The sequence below is a fragment of the Opisthocomus hoazin genome, chromosome Z, assembly GCF_030867145.1.
Source record: "Opisthocomus hoazin isolate bOpiHoa1 chromosome Z, bOpiHoa1.hap1, whole genome shotgun sequence".
NCBI lineage: Eukaryota > Metazoa > Chordata > Aves > Opisthocomiformes > Opisthocomidae > Opisthocomus > Opisthocomus hoazin.
Window position 1 is genome coordinate 49,105,738 of NC_134454.1, and position 23,861 is coordinate 49,129,598.

At 42.4% G+C, this 23,861-nt stretch overlaps 1 protein-coding gene across 1 annotated transcript in view; it reads left to right on the forward strand.

The window, feature by feature from the left end:
* Positions 1 to 10,995, forward strand: part of AGTPBP1 (ATP/GTP binding carboxypeptidase 1) — an 89,833-nt gene extending 78,838 nt beyond the window's left edge. Inside the window, exon 26 of the mRNA XM_075410580.1 lies at positions 10,920 to 10,995. Within this exon, the coding sequence (XP_075266695.1) occupies positions 10,920 to 10,931 (12 nt within the window). The 3' untranslated portion in view covers positions 10,932 to 10,995. The remainder of the gene's footprint in view (positions 1 to 10,919) is intronic.
* Positions 10,996 to 23,861: the final 12,866 nt, after the last annotated feature.

Consider the following 23,861-nt stretch of genomic DNA (forward strand, 5'->3'; position numbering starts at 1 on the left):
TCTGAATATACGAAGCGAAGTGCAATGCTTCACATTCCTTGTAGGGCACTGAGCATTTGTAATTATTTTGCATCTTAAATTCTCAACACTCCAGGTCCCAGCTAAAAAAATGGAGGAAACCCACCACTCTCTTACTTAAACATTTTGAGTTCGCCAAATATAAATACAGTGATGAGCATCACTGTATTTTAAACAAACTGTTTCGAAGAGTCCTGCAATGAACTTGAGGATTTTGGTTTCAGAATATTTTGAATAGTGTGAAGTTAATAAGGCAGGAGATTCCACACTGAACAATAGGGATGAAACAGCATATCAAATAGTTGCCCGTTAAAGGTATAGGGTCTCTTTCATGCAGTGAATGAGGCACAGATGCAAGGGGGGAAAGCAAGTTAGTACATAAATATTGCATCATAATTTATAATCATACGGGGCCTGAATGAAGTCTGTACAGGCAACTTTGGAGTTCTTGAATGCAGCTTTATTACGACATGAATGCAATTTTATATGGAGTGCAGTTAGGTCTTTCACTGCACTCCAGCAACCAGTAAATGCTGTTTCAATCTCACTATCTTCAAATGCTTCTATCAAGCTACACGTGTTGAAAAAAAGAACAAAAAATCTGACAAGAACTTTTTCATCTTTATATTAACATATGTAGAGCACATGGATGTTTTGACAGGATAACAATAAATATTATTAGTTTATTTACATAATAAAAAATCTCAAAGTTCCCTAAAATATCCCCATGCAAGTATTCAAACATCTGTTTTTATCTTGTCCTGATTTTCAAAGAAAAGTATGCAAAATAATTATCTTTAAAGCAGAAGAAAAAATGGTAACTTGCCAAATGTAAACTTACCTCTAACATCAAATCCCTCACTTGCTCTGAATATACATTGCTTTTACTTTAAAGATGGGCTGTTATTCATACTCTCGTTTGCTCTTTATGGCAAAGCAAAAACGAGTATTTGCTATTTCTTTCCACAGACCTTGGAAGATACAAAGTTCCAGAAAGCAGGAGGATTGCAAACTTGAAGTTTGTTTTTGTTGTTTGGCATCATACTTGAGGTTATGAAAGATCAAGCAGCTTTCTTGAATGTCACAAATAGTAGGAAAAAAAAAAAGATATTTCAGCAACTTACTAGCCTAGAAAAGGATCACAGAAAGAATTAAGCTTGGGATGTTCATAATGTGAACATGCAAAATTAATTTCTCATATTCCATCTATTTTTTCCCTACAGAAATTGCTAAAGATACCAGAGAAATACAGAAGGTATACAAATACCAAACACAGCTTTCTGGCGATTCAGCATGTCTAAAAACCAAGACTGGGATAATTTTTGGGCTTGTAACAAAAAACCCACAACAGTTACTGTCCTCAGCTTTTCCCAGTTTTGCAGAGGATACAACATCTTATTAATGGTATTCTGAGTGGAAGCAGAATAAAATGTTTGCCCTAATTTAGGTCCTGGACAGAATTTTTAAAATTCTGTTTTAAGAAATAGCTATTGCTTGACTTATGAGGTCTTCTGAGGCATAACATATTCTAATGTCAACTACCCAGTATAGAACGTGAGGATTGAAATAATGGAATTAGTCAAGAGCTCAGCCTGTGTTTTGCAGGGTAGATATTCACTTGACCAAGTTCATTACTTTAAGATACTTGATTTATTACTCTCTTTATACAAAAAAGAAAAGAAAGAAGAAAGAAGAAGAAAACAGATTCCCCTAGCTGAGGGATGTCAATCACACTTTGAGCTGGTTTTCACAGTGCAAAACCATGTTCCTTCCCTCTCTCCCTGAGGATGCCCCAACAGCAGCCGTCAAGTGCCTCAGGGGAAGCTGTGTTGGGAAAACACATCCTGGGCAGCTGGAATATGGTCTTTGAAGATGGTGAGGTCCCAATGCCAGGCCCACAGGTGACCCAGGCACGCAGCAGGAACCTGGGGAGCAGCAGAGCAGGGAGAGGCTCTGCGGGCAGCAGGCAGAAAGCAGCCGGAGCAGGCCAGGCCCCACCGCGCTGGGGCTGCACAGAGGGCGAGATGTCTGCCCTGGGAGGAGAACTCATCTGCAAGACACAGGCTTTCTCTGGAGAGCACACTATGCGGGAAGTTCTGACTTGATACTAGGAAACATTTCTTTACCAAGAGGGTGGTCAAGCACTGGAACAGGCTTCCTGGAGAGGCGGTTGATATCCCATGCCTACCAGTGCCTTAAGAAGAGGCACTTGGGCAATGCCCTTCATAATGTGCTTTTTGTTGGTTCTGTAGTGGTCAGGCAGCTGGAGTAGATGATCATCCAAGGTTCCTTCCAACTGGAACTCTTCTATTCTATTCTGTTCTGCACTTTGTGCCAAGAGATTGATTCTGCTGAGAGATTGTCTCATTCATTCAAATATTAATACTCTTACAGATCTGTTATCAATCCTTGATACATAAATGGTGTAATCCTGAAGATCAAAACTGACAGAAATATAGAATTGTCCTGGTTTCCTCTGGGATAGACTTCATATTCTTCCCAGTAGCTGCTGTGTTTTTGATTTAGTATGAAAAGAATGTTGATACTACACTGATGTTTTTACCCATTTCTAAGAAATCAAGGACTTTTTTCAGTTCACCGAGTTCGGCTAATGAGCAGGGGTGAAAAAGCTGGGAGCTAACTCAAGCTGGCCAGTGGAGATATTCCACACCATAGATGTCATACTCAGTATATAAATGGGGGCTGGCTCGGGGGCGGAAATTCTTCTGCGAGTACAGTAAGTTTAGAGCGTTCTGCGAAACCTGCGAGTTCTGTGATCGCTGCTCAGGGACTGGCTGTGCAATTGGTCATAGGGCGGTGAGAAAAATTGTTTTGTGTATCGCCTGTTTTGCATCTTCTTTATTATAATTATTCTCTATTATCTATTATAATCTATTGTAATCTAGTACAATCTATTATATTATTATTATTATTATTATTATTATTATTATTTCCTTTGTGGTCCTATTAAACTGTCTTTATCTTAACAAAAAAGTTTTACTTTTTGTCCATTCTTCTCCCCTTCCCAATGGGGGAAGGGGGACTGCGAGCGAGCAACTGTCTGGTCCTTATCTACCAGCTGCCAGGTTAAACGACGACAAGAATGAATGATTTTTTCAATCCTTGGAGATATTGGGTAGGACATACTGACATAGAAGTCCAAGTAGAAGAAGATGTTTAAGAGCTGATCTCCTGGTTTTTGGAATGGGGACTGAGGGGTGATCTCATTGCTCCCTCCAGCTTCATGAGGAAGGGAAGTGGAAAGGGAGGTGCTGATCTCTTCTCCTTGGGATCCAGCGATGAGACATGTGGGAATCATTGAAAGCTGTATCAGGGAAGGTTTAGACCAGACACTAGGAAGCATTTCTCTACTGCCTAGAGAGGTGGTCACTGCCCCATGCCTGGGCAGCTGCAAGGAGGCCAGCTACGTGCTGCCATGCCCCCCCCACTTCTGCTATGAATGCCTCCTGCGGTGTGCTGAGTGCAAGCCCGAGTGCCCCCTCTGCAAGAGGGGGATGCAGTCCATCCTGCACTTGGTGTGGGCAGACAATGACTACCAGGAGCATAGCCTCACACTGTCCGTGCCACCATCAGACTTTGTCGGTGAGGCGCAACCGGCTCCCACAGATCCAGATGACGATGACCTTCAGGGCCATGGATCACTCCAATGGTGGATTGCAGATGAGGTGCCCAGGTATCTTGTGAACATCCTCCAGCACCCAAACTGGCTGAATGCATTCCAGACCCACCCAGTGCTCCTCCAGACCCTGCAGTCCTGGTTCCATCAGGAGACGGAAGAGACCTTTGGCAATGGCTTGTTACAGACAGCCATGGTGCAGGACACCTTCCCAGGCATCCATGGTATGAATACCAAGCTGCTGGTCTGGATGCTGGGGTCTCCCTCCAGAACTCCAGTAGCCCCAGCCCTGCTGCCTCCCGAGGAGGGTCTTCCGGCCCCAGACCAGCCCCCTGTGCCAGCCCTGCCACATCCAGCGGGGATGAGCTTCCCGTCACCTCATCCGCTGCTCTTGCTGGCGGTCCTGGAAGACACTCCTCTGCTCCTGCTGCCATCCCCATGGAGCAAGAAGAGCCCCAGGAGGAGCCAGGGGAGGCTGTGCCCGGGCCATCCACTTCCCACCGGGTCAGGCATCGCTCCCCTGGGCAGATACGGCGACCCCGGAAGAGGAGGACCGGCAGGTCCCAGGGCTCTCCGGCCAGCAAGAGGCTGGCACCGCCTCGCTGACCCTGGAGGGTGCCTCGGGGGATGGCCACACCAGGACTGGGCCATCTGCTGGGGCCTGCACCGGCCCTCAAGGCCTCCCAGCCCCACCAAATCCAATTGCCCTAATAAAACAAGTGCACCAAAACTACAGAAGAAGTCTCTGTGTTCTTAACAGTGCAGGTGGCGTGGCTATCCTCGCCCTTTTTCGCTTTTTTGCCGGGAGCGGTGGGATGTTAACGCTGAGGGGTCCATCCCCGCGTGACAGCGACTATTTTGTTGTTCTCCCTGAAGCCAAGTGCAGCATCCCCAGCACAGTCCCTCTTGCTGCGAGTGAAGGCAGCTGAAAGGGCAGCAAGGAGCAGAGGCGTTTTTCACTTTCATGGCGTGCACTAAGATCCAAGGATCCCAGTGTTAAACCTGGGCAGTTACAGCTTAGCTGATGATCGTTGTGGGGAAGGTGTATTCGGAGAGCAGTGACTCATTGCTGTTCATCACTCCTTTGAAAGGTTTTCCTTTAGGTGAGAGGTCTCTCCTGGAGATCTGCCTGGCTCGTCTCTCTCGGGTTGTGCAGGGGTGTGTGGGGTGCCTAGAGGGCAGCCTCAGGCAGTGATGGCTCCTCATCCGGCAATAGCCTGAGTCCCCAGGGAAAGCTGAGGTCTGCAGCCAGCCCTGCAGGGGCTATTCATGCTTGGCAGAAAAGGAGCATTCTGATGTTGCAGGAAATGCTGAGTGCCAAAGATCAGGCATGTCAGGGTAGCAGGAGGAGCACTAAATCTCCTCCCAGTCTATTTTGGGATATGCAACTGAATAATCTTCACCATTTACAGCCGTCTATGAATGAGCTCTAAGTTCTTGTCCTCACAAATATGAAGCATTTTAAAGTCAGCTGTCCTCGCAGGAGACCACAAGCAGGCAGTCACAATGGTATCACCCTGTAAAGCATGACTTTGTGATACAGATTCAGGTTTGCTCAAGTGCTACATTCTCTCATTTCCCATAAATCTCACCAGCCTCATAGATTTATACGTTACCAGCTCAGAGCCATGCATTCTTAGCACCCATTGACTGTATCTTTTCTTGTATTTAGACTAACCTCTAATTATTTCAATTATTTTTCAGTTTACACCCTAGTAACTACTTGGTTCACTTCTTGAAATACTCTCTTATTTACTCATTTTTGGACTTAGCATTGTAATGGGGAGAACAGCGCAGTGAAACCTGTGCACAGCTACCTTGTGAGCAATACCATGGACTGAGGCAACAGCAGGTGACAGAAGTTTCAGTGTATCTGATTAACTAGAAAGGACACTGAAGAAAGAACTTGGTTAATCTAGTAAACTGTCAGATCTGCTATCTGAGAAATAAACTCAATTGCAAATGCCTGATAATAATGCATGTGAAGAGATTTCAGCGGTTTGGGGATGATTATATTGCATAATGGAACATGCCCTGGGCCTGAGCAATATCCTGTAACTCTACCATGTTACTTTAAGCTTTCTCATGAGAGCAGATTTTATTTTACTATCAGTTAGCAAACATTGTACCATCTGAGTGGTAATTCATAAAACAACTGCATACAGAAAAGAAAACAGCATCAGTTATTTACAACGTACTGCAAAATGAGAATTCCTTAAGTTTGCTCTAGACTCACTAAGAAAATATTTTTCAAGACTTGCTGAAATTATTTGTATTTTGAAAAGGATTATTAAGGTTACCATAGCTTTTGTAGGTCTATGGAATCTGATTTTCTGTATTTCACACAGCTCCATAAAGCATGCATATATACTTTCAAACACTGAAGGTGTGTATATCCTTATTAACTTCCCTGTCTTTTCTTTCTTATCATTCCTGCTGCATGTGTTTAATATTCTCTTTTATAGTGTTTCTTCTCCTGACTCACTGAGGCAGGATTGCTGTTCCAATCTGACAGTAAATATAGGAAAGTCACAGATGCTTGTTGTGACATTGCAGCTGTAAGTGTTTGGAAGAGCAAAGAAAAAGAGAAAAACCTTATTCATTTACAGACAATGTTGTAATTATCTGTGATGGATAATACGAGTGGGTGGAAAGGCTCTGTCCCTCCATTAGCAGCTACTTTAATATCACCCTTGGGGCAAAGGATTCTAGAGCAATTCATATCTGATGCCAGGAAGGAAGGACTCACAAACAGGTTTTGAAGCAGAGGCTGGCTGTTCCACCTGACCATTTGCAGGATTTCAGTACAGATGTGCAATCCAGTGAAGTATGTGACCCCTTCAATCCAAAACTGACAATGCAATTACAGTCTTGATTACCATCTGACATTCAGGTAAACTGCTATCCCTTTTTCATGGTTCCCTGTCAGCTCATGAACTGAACAGTGATTCACTCTTCTTAGCTATGTAAACCCAACTGAAAAAACTGCAAGGCTGAGTTTTTTAGGGAGGGTTAAATTTTGTGTAGAAATAAATGTAGCCTACTGTGAGTCAAAAATTCTCTCTAGAATTATTTTGTTAGTTTTATGGTAAAAGGAAGCCAAACTTTCTCTCAAATACTTGTGAAAAGTGCCAGAATTGCCTATTGCTTGCATATATGTGCTGATAAGCTGGCTCTGCGCAGGCCAACAGCAACTACACCTGCTCCCTGTGTTCACAAAGGCAATTTCAAGAGACTGTAGCCTTTAAATTTTCCTACTGTAGCCTTTAAATTTTCCTAAGCGCACTGCCTTAATGTGTCTATGGCCTATGCTGGTCCATCTGATGTGCGACCAAGTTTGTTATGGGTTACTTTCTGTCATGGTATAGCCTGGCTGGATGCCAGGTGCCTGCCAAAACTCCTCTATCACACCCCTCCTCAACTGAACAGAGAAGGAAAGGCTCATGGGTCGAAATAAGGACAGGGAGAGATCACTCACCAATTACTGTCACGGGCAAAACAAACTCAACTTTGGGAAACTAATCTAATTTATTGCCAATCAGATTGGAGTAGCATAATGAGAAATAAAGTAAAATCTTAAAAACATCTTCGATTCACCCCTCTCTTCTTCCCAGACTCAACTTCACTCCCAGTTTTCTCAGCCTCCTCCCCCGAGTGGCGCAGCAAGATGGGGAAAGGGGATTGCAGTCAGTTCATCACACATTGTCTCTGCTGCTTCTTCCTCCTCAGGGGAGGACTCCTCACACTCTGTCCCTCCTCCCACATGAGGTTGCTCCCATGGGAGACAGTCCTTCATGAACTGCCCCATCATGAGTCCTTCCCATGGGCTGCAACTCTTCATGAACTGCCCCAGCGTGGGTCCCTTCCATGGGGTGCAGTCCTTCAGGAACAGGCTGCTCCAGTGTGGGTCCCCCATGGGGTCACAAGCCCTGCCAGCAAACCTGCTCCAGCGTGGGCTCCTCTCTCCATGGGTCCACAGGTCCTGGCAGGACCCTGCTCCAGCACAGACTCCACACAGGGTCACAGCTTCCTTTGGGCATCCAACTGCTCTGAGGTCCTGCACAGGCTGAAGGTGGATGTCTGCTCCACCGTGGACATCCATGGACTGCAGGGGGACAGCCTGCCTCACCATGGTCTTCTGCTCCGGCACGTGGAGCACCTCCTCCTCCTCCTTCTTCACTGACCCTGGTGTCTGCAGGGCTGCCTCTTTCACATTGTCTCACTCCTCTCTCTGCCTGTTGTTGCTCAGAGTGTTTTTCCCCTTTCTTAAATATGTTATCCCAGAGGCGCTACCACTGTCAGTAATGGGCTCGGTCTTGACCGGCAGCAGGTCCGTCTTGGAGATGGCTGGCATTGGCTCTGTTGGGCTTTTTGATAATCAGGGGATGTACAGCACTACCTGGCAAATGTATGCTGCAGTTCATAGATCTTCTGCTCTGACTGTGATTCTGTACGTAGAATGACCCCCAAACCGAAGGATTATTAGTGGCGGTTATTGTTGGGTTCAGCTACAAATACTAACTTTGCTGTGTCTCGGGACTGTCGCAGGACATGTTGGGAATCAAGAAAGGCTTCACAATTGCCTGAAACCTCATTTTTGCATGGATGAGGTTGGACATTTGTGCAGGTGTGAGGAGAGGCAATAAAAAAAGTGTGTCACCACTAAAGCGTATCTGGAGGTTTGAGATCCCAGATGCAGCTGGCTAGCAACCTACCTGACGTATTCACTAGCACGAAACCACACACAGCTCTTGTCATATAACCTCCTTTTTCTGTGAGATGTCGCTCTTTTTTTTCTCTTTTTAGTTAGTATCATGTGTTCATCACTGGCTATTTGAAGTAAAGAGAAGTAAGTAGTGGAGTATGTATTTATTTTTCAAAGTAAATCAGGCTAGTTTCAAGACTGACCACTGTGTATGCAAGAGAAACTGGAAAGAAAATGAAGTCATAACTGCAAACAGAAGCTGATGCCCTTGTACTGCAGCTGTGTGACTTTCTTCACCATCTTCTCCTGTGATGATTTAGCCTGTTTTAACAAATCAATGAATAAAAAACATCTTTCTGTGCAAGTACTGTATTTTTAAATGTTGCTGAGAAGTATTTTAAGATGTGCCCACCAGGACATTTTTTTGACTTTGAGGTTTTTATGGACATCAAGTTTCCCTGCAGGCTCCTATTATTCTGTTCTTCAAGAGCATTCACAGAAGCAGCATCATTTTAACTCACTGGGATAACTCATGGGCACAAACTAACATATTGATTTGATGCAACAAGATACAGCCACAAATAACATTTTTGCAGGACTTTTTTAATAAAGGGGGAAAATTAAAATCACAGGAGTTTGCAATGTAATGTGAAAGTAATCATGTTATCACATGAATACAGTGCTTGTAGAATATTTATGTTACTTAATCTTTGTGTTTCCCAGCCAAGGAATGAATTTCAGTTCAGTCCTTCATAAGACAGATCACTGGTACAGCAGAAAAATAGACTTGGTGACAGTGACTGTACAGGAACCAGACTTTCTGTTTGATAGCAAATCTTGCAAGTTTAACAGAAAGTTTTGAAAATAACTTTCATGAAGAAAAATCCTTTGTGGTAATAAAAACAAGATGTCAACACTCTGCAAACAAACTTTTAAAGTGAGGCTAATACAAGAATTCTTTTCAAAATGAAAAGCCAAATTACTCCATTCTGGAGCTGTCAGAAAGAATGTTAGCAGAAATATTTTCCCCTTTTTTTCTTTATGAGAACTGGTACCAGAACTGAATGCTTCTGTAAAATATTGCTATTTTAAGCTATTAATAACTTCTGATGGGGACAAACACTGTTGGTAAATTTCTGATTATCTCTGAACAGCAGAATCTGCAAATAAGAAGTGGCAACTTGTGGGATGCCACATCAGTATTTCTCAGTTGAGGGAAGTTTGATACAGGGGTGGTTCAGAGAGAAGACTTGGTCCAGATTTTTTTCTACTTATTATTTTACTTAATTAGTAGGTAATTCATGTTGATTGCCTCACTCAACCTTCTCCAATGAAACACTTAGTAGCTCTGTAGGCCAAGAAAAGTTTTGGTTGTCAATGTAGTAAGCAGGAAATGGTTTTTCCTACGTGAATGAGTTGTATGCATCTATGCAGGGCAGAATTACAACCTTTGTCACAAATCAACACTATCCCACTGTTACATGAGATGTCCCACCTTTTCACTAGCTTAGGCATTCAAAAAGATGCTGCCTGGGTAGTCCAGGGAGTTGTTAATGGGCTAAAACCCCTCTGTACATAGTTCATTGGTTTGGACAGCTGGCCATTTACAGCAATTATGAAGAGATGATATAACCCGTTTGCTTGTTTGCAACCCCTTGCTGAGAAGTAAATTGGTAGTCTCAATCAAAATGCCAGTGAGCAGGGCTGCAGTAACAAAATCCACCAGATAAACTGCAATACCCCAACACCTTCAGCCAGAAGAGCTGTAAGTGGGCCACAAGACACACCTGTTGGACGAGCGGACGCCCACAAAAACCGCCTTATTGGTGCCCCCTTTCCGGGAGCTGTTACCAGCAGGGCTGTCCTTGGAGCTGCACATGCTGCATCTCAGCACTAGCAACACAGGTCTGTCTGTAGGACGGTAAAGCAAAGTGGGACCTGAGCAAGGCCAACAGTCCTCTGGGAAGGTGCCGTGGTGGCTGTCTCCTGGGAGAGTGAGGGAGAGTGAGGGTCCCTGGGGCCAGCTTAGATGGTGCAGGGAGCTGAAGGAGCTGGAGTCTGCTCGACCTTGCTCCCCTGAGGCAAGGTGGAGGAAGCAGGGATACATCTCGTGCCTGAAATATGGTGCTCCAGAGGAAGTCTGAGTGTTTGGTTTTTCCATAAAACTAATGTTCACCCAATATTGAAATGTATGCTACTGTTTATTTAACTTCCTTGCTGCTACGTGTTAACTTCTGTCCTTTTAGACTTTCTTGGTTTTCTCCTCCTTCTTTATTCACCTTCTCAGAAGTTGTGTAAAATGAATCCACGACTGTTGCCTGTGTTTGTGGCAAGTGCATGGTTTTCTGCTTCTGTTTTGTTGCAAAGTATGTGGGAGTATTATGTTTTATTCACTTCCTCCAATAAATGTTCTAAGTACGTAGTACTGATCCAAGAGGCAAGCCTGGAAATTTTCTGACTGAAAGGTAGAAACTGTAGAAGGTTTAGCAGAACTGAAAGCAAAGGTTTGTCACAAAAGCAGTTCAATAGATTTAATTCTGTTTGTTGTGGTCATTGCAGGTTCAGCAATAATGCGGTCCTCATATAGCACTACATCACCCTCCTGGGAAACTCAGAGAAGAAATTATACATACAAGATTATAGATGTCTGCATATCCCACTTAGAATGACCACAAAGGAATCCCTTGGAATATGGTTGGTAATTGAATGAGGTAGTTGATTTTCATCTCCATCTCTGCTGGAAGTTGTGTGTTCTTAAGCACTTGTGTTATCCTCCTGTTTCTGACCCCAGATGATATTATTTCTCATCTTCGGTGCTCTGTGGATCTTCACATCCCAGAAGGATGAAAGGATCCTGACAGCGAACCTGCGGATGACCGCTCTTGTTTATGGGCTAGGTGTATGCAAGAGAAGTTGCGGCTTTCTTTCAGATGCCTTAAGTGGGAAGCCTGGGATATGAATCTAAAGGAGCCGTTCAAGAAAAACGCAGCTTAAGGGTCTTGTTGCGAGGCAAATCTATTTGGTTTAGAAGTTGGAGTTCTAATGCAGCTTTCAACAGGATACCCAATGAACTAGCCTTCACAAAATAGGCAATAAACTTCTTGGCCTGCTTAACTGTAATATCTCTGGCGTAACTGACTGCTGCAACACTTTTTATACCCTTTATTAACCTAGAGGTGAGTGATGAGTTTTCAGTGGGTTCTGTGACTGGTTTTCCCCGAAATGCAGAACAAAATTACTTTTATTTCCCAAATGTTTGGCTCATTTCTTCTGTCAGGAAAACATTATTTAAATTGTTCCAGTCACAAATGGAAATGCTGACAATAAAATCCCTTTCACTGAAAACTGTCCATCAAAGCAAAACCTACATCCTCATCCTTTCACCCTGTAGTTCGTATTGGCTACTGGTGGACAAGTGGGCACACATTCCTTAATGCAACTGGTATATGCCTGGACTTTTTGAAGTTGTTATTTGCAGCCTAATAAGTCAAGCTTTATTTCTACAGTGCTACACACACGGGATCTTTCTATTATGCGTGAATGCTAATTGTGCAGTTAATTTTCTATGAGAAATATGGCAATGACTGTAGCATATGCTTGATTTTTGTTTTTCTGCTAGTGGTGTTGCAGTAAAAATCCCTGTGTATGTGTTGGAAGAAGGAATGTAGGGAAGCTGTGCTTGCTTTTTACTCTGTGGACACCAACTTTGCAATGACCTGATGGTTCTAGGAGGCTGCCTGAACAGGCTGGAAGTGCTTTAGGACAAATATTGCTTTAAATTGACCTTTGCTTTGTTTTCTTGCACCCCAAATTCAAAAGGAGATCTTCCAAATTAGTATGCAGCAGGAATATACCCACATGCTGCTTGTCAAAATTATTTTTTGAAGGAAGGGTTTGTTCGGCTGTCGCAATCTCAAAGCCAGCCAAGGAGGGAAGTAAAATAATTGTGAAAGAAAGCAGTGCTGAGTTAGAGAGAAAGCTCCTAGAAAGAAAAGGCAATGTAAGCACCTACTGCAACGTGCCACTAGCTCCTTTGCCTTCAAAAGAAAATATCTCGCAAAATCAAGATGTTCTCTTTGCTTTCTTCTTATGACAAATGATTAAAAAGGCAAAGAAAAGCTAAAAGAAATGTAGTTAGAAAACCACACAAAAGCTAATCCAAGCCCTGGAGAACAAAAGTTTTTGTCCCTTTCTTAGGCTGATGGATTTAGCATCTGATGATTTGTATGCAAACCGAAAAGAAACATGGCTTTCATTACTCCGTTGTGCCTTTGATTTCTCTCCTCAACTGTTGTTTATTTATTTGTTCAAGCTATCATGACTCTGAGTCACTTGTGATGTGTGGAGCAGTACAGCTCTGAGCTGGCTGGCAATAGTTCATAAGTAGTTCCCTCTAAACCAGATCAAAATGTAACTCTCCTGACCGCAGTGTTCCTTGAGTGAGATCAGCAGAAAACCTGCATTTTAGGGACGATGTTTCTTGTGCCATGCCCATCCCCACAGTGAGCCAACCCAACACACAGATCGGAGAACTCCTGCGGGAATATTACAGAGCATCTTTGGTTTGGCCCTGTGGGACTTTTTGCTCAGCAAGCATGACAATTTTCCTCCTTCCTCATCAGTGGTATCATTGCCCATCTTCCGCTGCTTGCCCCTTTTCTTGCTACACTTTGACTCCATACAGAACTTGGCCTCTCTCTGCCAGTGGGATACCTGTCCTCCGCATGCCTTGCTACCCAGATTGCACCATGGCAAACTGAGGGTCTTAGTCCTAGTTTCTTTCACACTCTGTATTCTGCGTAAGGGGTAACTAACAACAAACTTGCTAATAGCTAGTTAATGAAGCAACTAATTATGAATGGTTAATGTAGCAATGATGGCAAATAGTGTGATATTAGGCATCTTTTGTGTTGAAGAAAAGTTTATAGCTGGCACCTCTCAGAGTAGTTCCTCCAGCAGGTAAGAAGATGGTGGTTTACATGGTAGCAGGTCTGTTTTTTCCTCTGACTGCAGAAGACTAGAGTAATCATGGCCCTGTGCAAACCTCACAAAATTCAACAAAGCCAAGTGCAAGGTCCTGCACCTGGGTCGGGTCAATCCCAAGCACAAATACAGGCTGGGCAGAGAATGGATTGAGAGCAGCTCTAAGGAGAAGAACTTGGGGGTGCTGGTGGAAGAAAAGCTGGACATGACCCAGCAATATGCACTTGCAGCCCAGAAGGCCAACCGTATCCTGGGTTGCATCAAAAGCAGCATGGCCAGCAGGTCAAGGGAGGGGGTTCTGTCCCTCTGCTCTGCTCTGGCGAGACCCGACCTGGAGTCCTGCATCAAGCTCAGGCGCCCTCAGCACAAGGACATGGACCTGCTGGAGCGTGGCCAAAGGAGGGCCACAAAAACGAGCAGAGGGATGGAACATCTCTCCTATGAGGGAAGGCTGAGAGAGTTGGGGCTGTTAGCCTGCAGAAAAGAAGGCTCCATGAATATCTTCTTGCAGCCTTCTTGCTCTCTTCCTGAAGAGAGCCCTTAAAGAAGCTGGAGAGAGACTTTTTAGTGATAGGACAAGAGGTAATGGCTTTAAACAGAAGAGGGTAGATTTAGACTGACAGAAGAAAGAAATTCTTTACTATGAGGCTGGGGAGGCACTGAAACAGGTTGCCCAGAACATCCGCTAGCTGGAAGCGTTCAAGGCCAGGCTGCACGAGCCTTTGAGCAACCTGATCTAGTGAAAGGTGACCTTGCCCAGTGTAGGGGGGTTGGAATTAGATGATCTTTAAGGTCCCTTCCAACCCAACCGGTTCTATGATTATATGATTCTATGATTCCTGCCTGGTGGTTACAAGTCCCTCCAAAGGCTGGCTGCTGGCAGTCAAGTAGTGGTTGTTACTACCACAAATCCTGCCCTTGGAGCTCAAAGCAGCACTCACAAGAGGAGAAAATAGGGCAATTTCAGGTTCTAAACTTGTAAATCAGTGCAAATATTTTAAAAATATGGTGGCAGTTGAAAACTATGGGGAGTGAGGCAAACTGAGAATTACTGGGAAGGGAAAACTGGTTTCTAAGTGCAGCATGAGTAGGGTGTGAGAAATTTCTTCTCTGCTCCTTCCTTCCTCTCCTTCTGGAGGTGATTTCTGCCAGAAAGATGCAGATATCCAAACTGGGAAGACAGGAGATGAGGGAACATAGGTGCTCTTAAGGGTGGTCTGGAAACAGCAACGGTCTGCCATCTTCCACTGGTAAGAGATAATTCTGTACCAATTTCTGGCTTTCCGCTCTGATGGTATTTTTGAAGAAGATTTTTACCCTTTCGTTGTTTAAACTCTGCATTTCATTTTGGTTTATCAGATCCCACAGAATAAATGGTAGGTGATTTCTCACTCAGTAAAAGCTATGAGAGCCTCATAGCTAAATAAGGGGCATTCCCAGAAGGAATAATATTCCCTAGCAAAAAATACTCTAGATTTTTTGCACCTAGAACTGCTATATCGCTGACTGAGAAGCAGCTAGGTATATCCCTCCTGGCATCCTCTCTGCCACACTCTTTGGGTGAAACTGATGGCACATTTTCTTGCTAATGGCTTCATGAGGCCTGCACTGAAGGGGACCCTGCTTGTTTCCATGTGGTGTGACCACGGTGGAGGAAACTTCTGTCTCCCTCCTCCCTTTGGCTGAAAGTCTGAGGGACAGTCTTGGCCCAGGAAAAGGAGAAGGGTGTTCTTATGGAGACAGCAGAGTCCACCCCTTTTGCTGTTCAAGTGGGTGGCCCTGGAACTGACCTTTTAAAACAGGTGTAAGCATTTAGTAGCCAGCATTAGTGATGCATCCTTAGCTCATGCAAGTGTTGTTAATGTGGATGGTCTAGAAAATTGCATCATATTTATTGGTGCCCCTGTATGCAAAGGAATGGAAAACACCTGCTCCAGACAAGAAAATCTGGATACTGTGTTTATTACAGGATCCATTAGGAACACACTGGTCTAAGTTCTGAGTTAAACCCGTTCCTAATTTAATTTCATTGATATCCCTTTGAGTTACGGCAGAGACAAGTTTATTCTGCAGTCTTTTTATGATACTGTTGTTAGTGGCAAGTTCGGAGACTGAACATTTTTCCAAATATTTGCAAGTTTCCAGCTTTTTGGAAGAAGTGCCTTATTACTGCATACATTAAAGCATCAGAGGGCCAAGCATCTGAGAAAAGGTGTTTATCAGAAATAAAGCCAACACTGTGATCACCTCTTTTTTTTGTTTTTTTGTTTTCTGAAAACTCATAGAAGACTAACAGACGGAAAAGTTAAGTGGTGAGTTATGTATTTCTCCATTGGGAAATACCGACTTCAACATATTACTGGATGTCTGTGAGTGACAACATAAAGTGCGATATGACTTGCCTATCTAACAGGAAGAGATGACAATGACAATGATGTCAGGAATAAGTCAGATAATTATTTTTTCAGAATTGCTATAAAAATTAGATGACATCTTCATAATAATTCCACAATCACTCCCTCTTTTTCTTGAGAAAGTAAAACTGGTTCTGAAATGTTTAACTGTGACTTTTTCTTTTGGCTTGGAGAGCAAAAATGTTCTCATTAAATCTAAAAAAGTCATAAGCTGAATCTGTTGAAATCAGTGGGCAGCTTTCTTGATTTTAGTTGTGTACCAGCTTCCTTCATAACAGTTTTAACTGTTTTTTTCTCCTCTTCCTTTATTGTATTTTTGATGTACATGTGGGAATAGAAGGAGAAATGGGGTGAACTGTTAGGAGGTACAGTATGGCTATGATGTGTTTTCAAATGCTTTACCTTCCTTTTGAAATATGAATTTCTTTTCATATGCCTCATACGAAAAATAACATTGAATTACGATATTTCTGATTTTACATCTAAACAGCAGCACACAGACATCTGTCTCTTTCAAATCATAATATGTAGCCTCTAATAACAGAGAGTGGTAGCTGATTGCATGTCAAAAACAATATTTTGGTTTTATACACAGAAAAGTACATCTTGCCTTCTCACAGCAATTTAAAAATAGCTGATTCTCAGTTTATAGATAGGGAAACTGAAACATGGAAGGGTCAAAGGATTTGTTGGAGGGATTTATATCTGCAGCAGATCTGGAAACAAAACTTAAATTTCCTGAGTGAGCACTGTGTTGTAACCAAAATGTGTAAATTTTCCAGCTTTCAAACGCTAATGTTTCTGAACTGACATGCAGATAGCATTGTCAGAGAAAACTGTGATACTGGTAGCTCAGAGCAGGTGATGAAGAAATGCCATACTCTCTGTCAAAAACATTTAACAAATGAAAGGAGTTGGAATGAATTTTGACTTCTAATGCAGTATTTCAGAAGGTAGCTGAGCAGTTCTTTTTATGTGTTTCTCGTAAAATAGCATCATTTCTCTCCTCCCCCCACTTGAAGCTATAACTTTGCAGACCAATGGGAGCAGCTTAAATATATGATGTATAGTTATATATTAGTGAAATAAATGCAGGAATAATCTCTCTTAGCTGACTGTACTTTCTCTTAGTGGTTGTTTCTAATGTTTGGGCTTTGCTTTTTACTGTTTCTGTGTCCTCAACTTTTATTTTTCATAATGCACATGAATGGCTGTTCTGTTTCCTCATCTGAAAAGCAGACATGTTTGTCTCAGCCGCAAAAACAGCAAAATGGGGGTAGGAGGTCTCTTGCAGGCTTGACATGGTCACTGCATTGAACGTGATTTCCTGCCAGCTAATCTCCTCAGGCACAGGAACCTTTCCGGGTTGGCTGCAAAGGCAGCACACCGAAGAGTGGCAGAGGTCTGAGTGCTGGGTCACTGGCAGGGAACAGCAGCCCCTCACAACCAGCCTGGTAGCACCAGCGGTTGCAGATAGGATGGAGGCCCGTTCTGGGGAGACAGCTGAAGTAAGCAAAGGTCCACTGATTCAGAAAGGCTTTATTCAGAAGGCTTTACACAGAAGGTGGAAGGAACAACGAGAATTGCTGAGCTCTTCCTAAGTACTGACCAGTAAGACTGGAAACACATCCCAGCATCCTTGAGCCCTGCTTCCACATGCTCGGCTGCTGATCTCAGCAGATGCCTGTGCCGCTGGGGGGAGGTGAAGTGCCGAGGCACACGTACCTGACCCATGTGCATGCAGCCAGCACGACGAGCAGATAGAGAGTCAAAGTTGCCTATCCTATTGCAAAAGCAAAACACAAATTAAAAATAAGATGTAGGGCAGCTGTGGCAGGCCATTGGGAGAAAAGAAAATCACCCCTTGGGACCCAGTTTTGCAAAGGGACTGTGAGATGCCCAGCAAATACAGGTGGATGCCCTGCCTGGGGGCCCAGTTTTTGTGCTTAGCACAGAGGTAGTGAGTAAGTGCCTATAGCGAGCACGTAAAATGCGCCTTGCTTTTTACTCATTTTTTTTGCTTAGAATATAGGAGGTTCTCATTTTTTTTAAGCACCCAAAAGAAATCAGTTAAATATTAGATGGAAACATGTTTATTTCCCCTTTCACAGTAACATGTGCATCCCTGCTCTCTTGTGCTCTCTCTTTCTCTCTCTCTTTTATGTTCACATCCTCCCAGACAGTTTTTGTGCTCACAGCTTTCTTTAACAGGACTGTTTTATACTTTATAAAATTGAGACTTATAAAAGAAATAAATCTCACTATTGTTCTCTTGGGGTGCAGCTGTGCTAAACTGTAATCATGGGAGTTGAAACAGGTTTCCTCTCACAATAACTTTTATATTCGTTTCCTGACACTCTTTCCTAATAACATGAGTGTCTTCAGCTGACCAAGGGGAAAAAAAGCCCTCTGCTGAGCACTTCTGAAGGCAAAATAATACTTTTGTAGCACACAATAGTTACTGCTACATTACAGTATTTTTAAAATATTGTTGCACTGGATAAAGATCCACTAGATCTCTAGTTTCCAAGTGAATATTTCAATTTTCCACTGTTTCTCTTCTGTCTGAAGTTTCTCCTACTACTGAGACATATTTTTGCACTGAGAATTAATTAAGCCAGGCTTTACCATCTACCTTACCTGCTTCTCTTTGTCTTTTTCCTCAAGGTTGAGGGCAAAAGGGTGGATCAAAAAGTCTGAAAAAGAGGCAAAAAAGAGCTTGTGAAGTCTCATGAGGATGGAAAAACAGGAGACTTCCAGCTCATTGAGACACTTTGTCTGACTCTGCAAGCAAGAGTGAAATGGGTATCTTTGTATTTCAGCTTTTCCACATGTAAAAATTATGGGGGTAGTAAAACGGTGTTACCTGCATCTCCTCTCTCTGTCCAGACCCTTACATAAAATATTTGTCTAAATATTAGTCTGATTTTAATCAGTGATATATATAAAAATGTAATACTCTCACTTTGGAGAACACATGCTAGAGATCGATACCTTAGTGGCTGAGAGATGGTCTTATCCCATTTTAACAAAAGAATATCTCTTCCTGCTTTTTTTTGACATGACAGTGAATAAATGACATTTACAGAGCAGCGAAGATATTACAAACATTGTTGAAAACATTTTAATTTCAGAAGGTGTTGCTATGGAAAGCAATATATACATTAGAGAAGTCTGAAAAGCCATACAGAACACTCTTTTTTCTGAGGTTAATACTTATAACCAATAAACTGTCTTTGTTTGTATATGAGAGAGACTTCCAAGGCCTTCAGGAAGGCCTGCATAAGTACATAGAAACACAAAACAATACCATTTTTTGTTTGCATCTTCCATGTCTGCCCTGCAGCTGACACATCCCCCTGTACGCTTTAATGAAGACTAAAAGCACTGTGAGCCGTTGTTATTATAACCTTTCCTTTAGCAAAGGGGAGAGCCTGGATCCGGTACTGAGTAAGAAAGAAAATAACATCAGAAGATGCTAGGGGTTTTTCTTGTTTGTGTTGGTTTGTGTTTTTTTTTTTTGCAGAGGAGCAGGGTCACAAAAATGATAATCCACAGGATGCAACGCCTGGGCAAACTTCTTGTGTGGAAGGAGCTGCCAACAGGAAGAACATCTGGAAGGGGCTCTGTGCTATCTCATCCTCACCCTGTCTCTGTTATTATACACCAAAGGGTACTTTTGGCAGAGCATTGTCACAGACCTCTGCTGAACGTAATCCTTCGGGGGCAGCGTCAGAGGTCCAGTCAGAGGATATCTGACCCTTCTGGTAAGCACCTGCTAAAGTGACTCAGAGGTTCTCTTCTCCGCCTGTCCTCGTCTCCACAGCTCCATGGGAAGTTAACTGTTTCCAGTGCTTAGCAGAGTTATTCACAGTGAGGCAGAAACACAGACCTTGCAGATGCTGCCCATCAGCAGTATGAGTCCATCCTTGTAATTTGACCAAATGAAAAGCAGCAGAAAGCAAAAGAAGAAGAGAGGAGTAGCTTCAAGTTTGAAGAGGAGAGCAGCCATACAATCTGGAGTCTCTACCCCACTGTTGGTAACTGCTTTATTTCTTGCTCTAAGACAGATACATGTTTAGAGAAGGGGTTCTAAGAGCATATTGGTCACACCCTTCTTATTTAGGCTAAGAGAAACACAGTTTAAAGTGGGTATTCGAAGTGCAGAACAGCAGGTAGGACAAAGGCATTTTGGACCGGTGCCTTTAGAAATGGGAGGGCAAAATGTCGACACTGAAGTTGTGAGGGCTCATCTAGTAGTAAAGGTGTCGAAGGCAAGCATGAGAAGCATGAAACGGATGCAATGAAGGAAGAGGGGAGTGGAGAAAGGAAAATAATTCTGGTTAGAGAAAGTGGCTTTTATTGGTAAAATCTGTTTCACCTGGATGGGAGTGGGAAGGCTGTTCCACTGATGTCAGTGGCAGCGTTTGTCTACTGTAGGGTATTCACAGCCATAGCTACTTATTTAAACATAGCATTAAATGGATTTCAGAGCCTGACTTCAGGAGTCTTGGATGTCACACTCCTTCTATGCTACACAATACTTACACTGCTCAAAAACAATCGTCAGCAGTGTATAGAAGGCCAATGATATGTTGGAGAAAAATGCCTGGCATTGAAAACCATACGGCCCTGCTTCAACTTGTCGTAAGGCTGCAGCTTACTATGAGGTCTTGGGAAAGACATTTAACGCACATTCAACGTGTGTCAAGTCATTCAGCGTGACTAATAGTTTTTAACATCTGTGAACTTCTGTGAGATCTACAGAGGAAAAGCACTTGGGAAGCTTGACGCATAACCCTAGCCAGAGCCTTCTAGTCAGTCATCCGCATGTCTCTGGCGTGACTCACTCCTAACTTTCTCTTTCTCCTACTAGCCTGAAGTTCTGTGCGTGGGCTTTGCCTGAGGCTGCATTGTTTTTAAAAGTTTGAGGAGAAAAAAGTACGGCCACACCATGTTGAAAGGTGAGATGGGAGGAAGGAGGAAGAGCCCTAAACAAACGAAAATGAGCAAATGAGTCCCAGGGATTTTACGTGAACATCTGGTAGTGCCAAAGCCATGTGAGGCCAAAGTCTGAATTTCTGATTCTAAGAAAGGACTTAATGAGTATAATAAGTGCTGCTGATTGTCTCAATAAAAGATGGCTGTGATTTAGCAAAAATGAACCTTTGAAAGCCGTCTTTTCAGTAGTTCCAACCATAGCAATGGTTTTAATCATGATTCACCAACTTTCCAGCAGAAGTTCATATGCTTTGTTCATGTCTGGATGGCAAACTAGTCTCTTGCTGAAAATACATGAAGTTAAAACTGTTGCCCATGTTTCCAAAAAGCTTCTTGCTGCTGTTTTAACTTTGGCCCTGACCCTGCCAAAGCATAAGAACAAGGTAACTTTAATTACAATTACCCAAACAAAGGTAAGGAGGTGTTTATAGGTTTACAAGAAGAAGGCCTGAATCTTTAATTTGTTATTCAGTTTCTTGTTAATTATTGATTACTTAATGACAGGGAGCGCGCTATCTACCTATGGTACAAAGAAAATGTCTAATTTTAGCACAAAGGTGACATAATTATTTCTCTCTTCAAACCACGGAACTGAAGTCACAGAAAACCAGCTTTATCTAATTTGGACTGAAAATGAGAAGTAAAATTTTTGTTTGAAAGCCAGAACCTGTCCTTGGATGCAAGCACGCACCTCTGGAGTTCATTTGGAGACCAAAGTCTATATCTTAAAATAGAATATAGCTTGCCTAGTTTGGGTTAAAATTGAGTGCTGCTGTGCCATGAATGAAGGGTTTATCATAGATTAAAGCAGAGAGGATGTTCTTCCCCAGCACTGATTAAAAAGACTGACATAATACCACCCTAAATTTATACGGAAAGTTGTGTGTTTTGAGCAGGACAATAGACTTTGACTTAGTAAATCAAACTTGAAGGAAGGTATTTCTTATGCTACTTATAAAATATTTCATAGGAAATACTTCTTTCGTTACTGCTACAAACAGCTTGTCTGGGTACTGTATAAACTACAACTTTGTGGTTTTTCCCTGTGTATGCACTTGTCCTCTGAAGTGTCAATGCCAGTTATTCCATGTTAATTTGAATCCATATAACTGAACCAATACCTGTTGTCAGCACTTCTGATATTCAGCCATCTTGTGTCAGGGCATTTTGCACATAAAGAAATAAGCCAAAATAAAATATTTAAAATTGCCTCTCTTTGTGGTGCTTATGCTGAAAAAAGATAGGCAACAGTGAAATATTTTCAGAGAACTGTGCTGAGTATGTTGTCAGCTTTTTTTTCTGAAGTAAAAATGCAAATACTATAGTGTTGTTTCCTTCTTAAAACTTTTTCTTCCTTCTGAAGCTTCCCCATGACTGCAAAATACAGCTCCAAGGACATGAAACATTCACCGATTAGAGTTCTGTCTGCTTTATTTTTCTTTGTATAAGTGTGCTGGAAATACAGTTGAAAGGCAATATATATAATAATGTATAGGGGCAGAAGAAATGTTCATTCTCTGAAAATGTTCTTTTAGCTGTGTACCAATACAGTTAAAAACACTTATGGAACATACATGCTAACAATGGGTAGCATGATCTGGATAGTCTGAACATCTGATAATGTAAGAAAACAAAAGCTTCACTGATTTTATTCTCCCGTGGATTTATATTGGTCTAACAAAATGTAGAAGTTTCCTAAGGATTTCATGTTTAGTTGACACTAATAAAGTACAAAAAGTACTGCAAAAACAGTGTCTTGGAAGTAATTTGGACAGAAAAAGGGTTTTTTTAGTAAACTGTGTCAGATGGCCACAATATGGGTCAGAATGCTTCTTTCATGGGATTAATTCTGGAATGGAGAACTTCACCTTGGCCAAAGTGTTTCTCCGTCGGATTTCCCGTCTTTTAAAAAAATTTTCTTTGTGCACTAAATGATCTTAACTGTTTGACAGTGCAAATCGTTTGGATTCCAAGGTCACTGACTGAAAGCTGGACATACCTCTATTATGAAATGTCGTAGCAGGAAAATGATTTTGGCCTTATCCTCTTTGGGAAAATCAATTAACATTTGGCTTGTATGAGTGATACAAAGCCGATTTTATGTAAGGGCAGAGTTCAGTGACTCTGTGTTGTATGTATGAAATTGGTGACTAGGTTCTGAATAATTTTCAATTTGGACCAAGTAGAAGAATTCAAACCCACTAGCATTTTGTGATTTTTACCTATCCAGCAAATGAAAAAGGAATGTTTGTTGTTCTCATATTGTTCCTTTTAGAGTGGATTAGTCAGCAGGAAGCCATTAGAACAGAAAAGTGAGTGGAGGTTACAGGGCTGGGTGGAAAGAATGAACTTGCTCAGTAATGCAGAGTTAATTTGGATGTGCTTTGGAGAGAGACTGCAAATGTGTGAGACATCTGTATTGCCTGGATGGGCAAACGATGATGACACTAAGAAATGTCTGTAGGGACACGGTAGGTTTCTGAGTCACTCAGCCAGGAGACTGTAGCTCTGCCAAGCGTTTTGCACCTCCCGAAGTTCACAGGGTGTGATTTTATGTGATCCATTGCATGTGTTTCATATTCAGCAGATAATGATCAAGTTGTTCACTTGAAATTAAAAATAAACAACAACAGACAAATGTTCTTTTAAAGCTGGTTTTCAGTTCTGTTACCCCTAGCAAAAAGTCACTGCCCAACAAAAGATTCCTGCTATTCGCACTCATGCTGCGATCATGACACTGTTTATGGGCATCAGAGCCGAATAACCGGCGTGGTAGCGGAACGTAAACTGATTAAATGACGAGCATTTAATATTACACTTTTTTGTACTTTGTAGCTGCTTAGTGGTATACACATGCACAAAACATATACAGACACAGATACATACTTGTATATTACTGACAGCTGGAGGAGTGATCCGTGACAAGTAAATCTCAGACTAGTTAAATGAACGTAGTCTTTAAGATTATGCCAGTTTTTCTTCCCTCTACAGCAAATCAGCCATTTAAGGGTGTTTGTTTACCTGGTTGATGGTTTTTGTCAAGGCGAAACCAAAGTCTCAGTCTTCTGGAAAATCTTTGTGCTCTGTGAATAATTTAAAAAAA